The 5,866-nt window shown below is 43.4% G+C and overlaps 2 protein-coding genes across 3 annotated transcripts in view; one reads left to right on the forward strand and one right to left on the reverse strand.

Moving 5' to 3' along the window:
- Positions 1-1,439: 1,439 nt before the first annotated feature.
- On the reverse strand, positions 1,440-4,398 carry LOC109484159 (N(G),N(G)-dimethylarginine dimethylaminohydrolase 1-like). The gene is made up of 5 exons (XM_019787387.1): positions 4,080-4,398; positions 3,466-3,565; positions 2,821-3,017; positions 2,165-2,293; positions 1,440-1,636 (listed from the first exon to the last, which is right to left on the reverse strand). The coding sequence occupies exons 1-5, from the start codon at positions 4,383-4,385 to the stop codon at positions 1,535-1,537; spliced, it is 834 nt and encodes a 277-aa protein (XP_019642946.1). The 5' UTR covers positions 4,386-4,398; the 3' UTR covers positions 1,440-1,534.
- Positions 4,399-5,090: 692 nt separating this feature from the next.
- The window catches only part of LOC109484131, a 15,180-nt gene continuing 14,404 nt past the window's right edge, over positions 5,091-5,866 (forward strand). The window contains exon 1 of one of the 2 annotated variants that reach the window (XM_019787349.1): positions 5,091-5,276. The gene's annotated coding sequence lies outside the window, so the exon portion shown is untranslated. The remainder of the gene's footprint in view (positions 5,277-5,866) is intronic. The other variant, XM_019787350.1, reaches the window with a different exon arrangement.

Consider the following 5,866-nt stretch of genomic DNA (forward strand, 5'->3'; position numbering starts at 1 on the left):
TGCTATTTGAATAATACTAATGTTTATGATCACGATGAAAAATACAACCATGACTCTTGTCTTGATATAGATTGTATCTTACCTGATGTTGCTGTTTTCATACCTGAACTTCATACCTGGATTGCAAAATGCAAATTTGATGAACTTTCAGAGTCTGCGTTTGCAGTCTATTGTTTTAACATCAATTATCAAGATTTCTCACAGTTATGTGCTCTGCGACCCTTCTTAGGACATCCTGTTATGTTGTAATAAAATGTAAACAGAACTATCCATTCGACAAATGTGACGTTAGCGCTACATCAGAACCAGTATGGTAACGTGGACCGCATCTCATTCAACTCGTAAGCAAAGATATGGCGCTCTATCTTAAAGCTGCCACTTTCTACCAACTGAGGCAAGTCGTTATCCAGAGTAGTGTCCAACAAAGTAATCCTCCCTTTATTCTTCCGCATCCGGTCATCATCTAGCTTGCTTAAACTGATGACAAACACACACACACACACACACACACACACACACACACACACACACACACACACACACACACACACACACACACACACACACACATCTGGCGAAGAGACACCTGGCGATTCAGACGTGAAGCACAACTTTACCAATCTGACCTTGACATGCCTTGCTCCACACATACAAGTAGCAAATATGACTTGGGCTTATCAACCAGAAAACACACATAACGACACAAAAAACATCAATGAAAAGATTGTCCAGAACAGTTCCATCAACTTTCAGCCAATCCTAGAGTCAGCAAACGGCAAATATATACATTTAACGGTCTGCTCGAATTGTTTGACTATTGGAAATCTGACAACTATTTCTTTCAGCCTACTTAGTTTTTTTTACTACAAATTGTATATTTAAATGTCTAATGTATTCTAGTCTTTTGAACTTCATCTCGCTTCATAGTACATGTAATTGTATAAATGTACGATTTATTTTACTTGTTAAGTCCCGAGTGCAAATGTGGGCATCCAAATGAGACACCAGATCACTATTTATTACACTGCAAATCTTATAATATTGAAAGGACCAAAATGTTGTTATCCATATCTTGCCTTCATCTTGAAAACATGCTTCCTTCCGACCCACTCAACGCAAACGACGCCACATTATGTTCTTTACATGTACTTCTTACAGGCAGCCCCTCCCTCCCATACCCTACTAACTGCCGTATCTTTGATATTGTGTTTAACTATATCCACCACTCTGGAAGATTTGACCAATCTCATTAATGTTATGCTATAGGTATTGGTGCGCCAGCCACTTTCATTTTATGTTTATGTTATACTTTATGTCATCTCTATGTCAACATTTGTATTATGTTTTATGAGCAGCGGATTCACATAAGCACAACAAGTGCTTCCTATCCAATGCTCAAAAATCCATGTGAATAAAATAAAAATAAAATAAAATAAGAATCCGAAGTGGGGAAATTTACTTAAAACATGTCCGAAAAGTATGCATCTATCACTGTCATATAAAGGACAATCTATGGTAGATATATGGTAAATATTTAGAAGAGAAGAGAGCAGCACGACATGGCGGCATCCACCTTCTTCAGCTCCCCGACAGACAGCTCGATACGCCGGAACCTCGCCAGCTTCTCCGCAAAAACCTGGAACAGTAAAGCCTCGGTCACAACCCGCCGTGCGTGCTTTTTGTCCGTACGTTTTATTGAGAGGCCACGTCTGCTTCGTCTTTCTGAAAACGTGGTGAAGGAGCGGCGTCGACGCACGTCACTCGAACGGTTGCGCAAGAAATAAGAGTGTGGTCTGCACGCCACGTCTGACCGCGAGCGGTTGCGTGCATCGTTCGTTGCGCGAGTGGTAAGCGAGTTGTACGTGCTTACAACGTACGATCTCTGTGCGATTGAAACTTTACCGTGCTTCTTATAACGTACGGTACGTACGGGGCACGCACATCGCTCGTACTCACACGTACGGGTGGTGAATCCGCAGACCGCAGGCAGAAAATTTTTTTACATGCACTTAAAGTTCTACGGCGTGTCTGCGTGCTCCCAAATCCGTAGGATTCCGTACGGAGGCGGTACTCACCACGCACGGATCCCGTTTGCCCAGGCGTTGAGTAATATGTGGCAATGTGTGGAGCAACAGTATCATGACTAGATAGAAGTCCTACTTACCTTAGAGCTGTTTGGCCACTCGTCCTCCCTACAGTGGAGAACGGTCCCGTTCACATGGATACAGTTCAGACCCAGATAGTCCGGAATCCAGACAGGCTCATAGGTGTATTTGCTGGTTTTACGTATGATCTGTAAATAGACATGTATATACATGTGATATGTTACACATACACATACATGTACAGTGCAATGAATCGTGTTTTTCTAACATTTAACGTGACGAAACAAAACGAAATCTTACATCAAGTTGATTTATGAAACACCTGCCAACCTCGCTCCCGACCTACTCCTGAGTCCTAACTATTTGTGTGTGTATGTGTGTATACATGTATGTGTGTGTGTTTGTGTGTGTGTGTGAGTATTTGTGTGTGTGTGTTTGTGTGAGTGTGTGTGTGTGTGTGAGTGCGAGTGTGTGTGTGTGTGTGTGTGTGAATGTGAGTGTGCGTTTGTGTGTGTGTGTGTGCGTGTGTGTGTTTGTTTGTGTGTGTGAGTGAGTGTGCATTTGTGTGTGTGTGTGTGTGTGTGTGTGCGTGTGTGTGTTGTGTGTGTGTGTGTTTGTGTGTGTGAGTGAGTGTGCGTTTGTGTGTGTGTGTTTGTTTGTGTGTGTGTGCATGCCTGTGTGTATGTGCAGCGTTCGGGAGGCCATGCATATTTACCTCCCAAGCCTTCCTTCCCTCCTTATGGTCCCCTATAGCGATAACCCCCGGTCCGGCGCAGCAGACCACGCCTTTCAGGTGGAACTCTGGCGGCTCTACCGGGATGGAGATCACGGGGTACTCTGGGAAGGTTTCCGCTAGGATTTTCCGACCGGCTTTGTTCGACTGTGTGGAGGCACCCACGAAAAATTCTTTTCCTGTTAAAACAGAACAACGTATATGTGTGACAGGCTCTTACTGATGAACGACTGCGTGTGCAAGATGTGGATTAGTTTGAGGAATGAATCCCTATACTGTACACAGAACAACGTATATAAAGAGAAATATATTGCAAGTTACTAAGCATTCTTTTGCTGTTAAAACAGAACAACGTAACGTATATATTAAAGAGAAATATATTGCAAGATCTTAGCCTTAGAGGCTAATTGTAAATAACGCGCGAACGCTAACGAAAACCGTGATAACCTACTTGGCGATGGCAATTCCCCCCAAAAGGACAACCGATTTCATTACATGTATGTAACAAGTTTGAACTGAAATTTACAACACAAGATATTGTACAGTAACTTAACTAAATTTCCCAATTTCGTGTGTTGTACACAGATGAACGTTCAAGATACGATTTCACGGTGTTTAGTGACAAACCTGTGAATATGACGTCACCTCCTTCCAGTGTTGCTCCCTTATCTTGAATCCTGTTTATCTCCAGACCCAGATCTGTCAAAAGCTTTCCGACACAGTCGACCTGAAGGACAATACAATGAGTTACATATGTTTAAATGCCGTATCCAGTTTTCATTTATTATTCATGCTTAGGTTGATAGCTTTTTACGTGCTAAAAGCCATTAAAATCCATCTCGAGTCTCAGCCATTCCATTTCAAAATGTAAAAAACAAAACAAAAACACCAACAACAACAAAAAAAGTTCCTGCAGTTCTAATGCAGATACATTCATTACGACCGATTCTGATCATTATCAATCAAATATCATTGACATGTCGTGTTATAGAACACGAAAGGAATAGAAGAGAGTTCTGCTGTAGTACTTGAGACAGCTGCTAGAATGCCAACGCGCGAACTAGTACGTTCTGTTTTGCCAACACGGGCGTTCTCTCTCTCTCTCTCTCTCTCCTCTCTTTTACTCCCTCTGTATCTCTCTCTCTTTCTCCCTCTCTCACAGCCAGTTTCAGAAAATTTAGACTATGGTTTCATGCGCAAAAATCTGGATGGTATCGTGGTAATGTATCCAGAAACCTTACTTCTTTCCGGCGTGTCTTGTCTGCGGGCCTGGTCACCAGCGCTCTGTTCCCGACCACCACACAGGTGTCCTCCACGAACGGGCAGTCCGGAGTGGACTCGTCCGCCGGTAGGACGGTCACCTCCAGCCCCAGGTCCCGCAGGGTTTGCGTGTACCGCCCGTGCTCTTCTCGGGCTTTGCTGAGGTCTATTATGTCCTTTGTTCGTCTTTGCTTCCATTTAAAGGCCTCGGAATGGTCCCGTATGGAGTCAGGAATCTGACGGACTATGGCCCTGGAATACTGTGGTAGGCTGTGGCCTTCCGCCATCGGTTTTAGTATGAAATTCTGCGATTGAAAAGGATACTTGGCAATATCGTTACATACGCAGTGAGAGAGAAAACCCTGCGTCGGACCCGATGTCCCGGCGGCCGATGGTTTGTCGTCCCGGAAGTGACAATGTACGGCCTCCAGTAGAGCCTAACGGTGTCATGGGTCATGACTGTAATGCATGTAACAGTCGGTAGAGGTCACCATTTACTTGATTTAGCCTCTCAGCAGGCTCATCGACTGGGGCTTTCTAGGGCTTTAAAATATACACGTTTACTGTATATTTTCCCTAACTAACTGGGTATTCAGAATAACAGACACCGTTTTGATTCAGTAGGCACATATACACAGCCAGCACCACATATCACTGCATCTCTCTTGATAGTTATCTCATGCATGGCCAGACCACTGTGGCATGTCAACAATAAGACGGAAGATGTCCTTGGTTACATAAAGCCACGTAAGGTCCCCATACAGGCCCTCCTACTAGATCCTCGAATTTCCGTACTGCTTTGAATTAAAACTTCTTAGTTCATATCCGGGTTCGAATTGGTAGACATGAAAATCACATAAAAAGTTATACAAATCAATCGTTAACTACATGTATAAGCCCCGCCTCCTCCTTGTATCGCTTCTTTGCCATAAATAGTATGTAAATAGAGTGTCTGGTAACACCTGGTCTTTGTTATGCAAATGAGCTGACGTCACAGGTCAGACGACCGACACCGGAAGAAGACTCCACTAGTTTCTGAAGAGTCAAAACATCGGTAGCAGTTAGGAAGTGACACATATTTTACCTCGAATAGCCGCTCTTGTAGACTCTGTTGTCTCAGTAACAGATTGTTTGTCAGAAGGAGAGGACGGAGGATCCATCTTGAAGAAAATTTTTCGGTAAGAATGTTTCGTTGTGATTTTTTGGGATAAATTCTGCGACACTTGTGTGGTGTATCCACGCACCTGATGCTCCGAAAACTTTTTGCAACTTTGGCGCTGCTTTTCACTGTTTTCTCGTCTTCTGTATACCAAGTTGGGTTCAGAAGGGCAAGAACGAGACAGATTTGCAATATAAAGGATGTTTCTTCACAAACTGAGGAAAACATGGGGTAAAATAAACTAAAAACCATTTGCAGACGATAGTTTTAGAGGACGGATGAGTTGCAGAAAAAATGGCGGAAACTAATCCTCAGGCACGGGTGTTTATTTTGGGTGAAAAATAGTCACGACTGCTGAGGTGCCCATGATCTTTGGTCATTAGAGCTAGTATTTTGTTACGTGACAGCTTTGCTATTGTCGGAGATTGAGTGTCACAGCTTTAAACACACACTTTAGATTTGAGGCAGTCAGCCCCGTGCCATAAGATATATTCTTAGCATCTAGTGATTCTGGTATGGGCTGATCTGTTTGATCATGACCCCTGGTCTTTACTGTAGATGTGGTGTTTGTGTTGGATTCAATGATAGCCTGAGACTGACCCTGCCCGT

The sequence above is a fragment of the Branchiostoma belcheri genome, unplaced genomic scaffold (assembly GCF_001625305.1).
Source record: "Branchiostoma belcheri isolate BF01 breed outbred unplaced genomic scaffold, Haploidv18h27 scaffold69, whole genome shotgun sequence".
Taxonomy (NCBI): Eukaryota; Metazoa; Chordata; class Leptocardii; order Amphioxiformes; family Branchiostomatidae; genus Branchiostoma; species Branchiostoma belcheri.

Coding starts and splice junctions, on each gene's coding strand:
- LOC109484159 (XM_019787387.1), bottom strand. CDS start 4,385: ATGGCGGAAGGCCACAGCCTACCACAGTATTCCAGGGCCATAGTCCGT. Junction 3,018..3,465: donor AGGTGACGTCATATTCACAG/GTTTGTCACTAA, acceptor CTGTTTTAACAG/GAAAAGAATTTTTCGTGGGT. Junction 1,637..2,164: donor AGTGGCCAAACAGCTCTAAG/GTAAGTAGGACT, acceptor TTACTGTTCCAG/GTTTTTGCGGAGAAGCTGGC.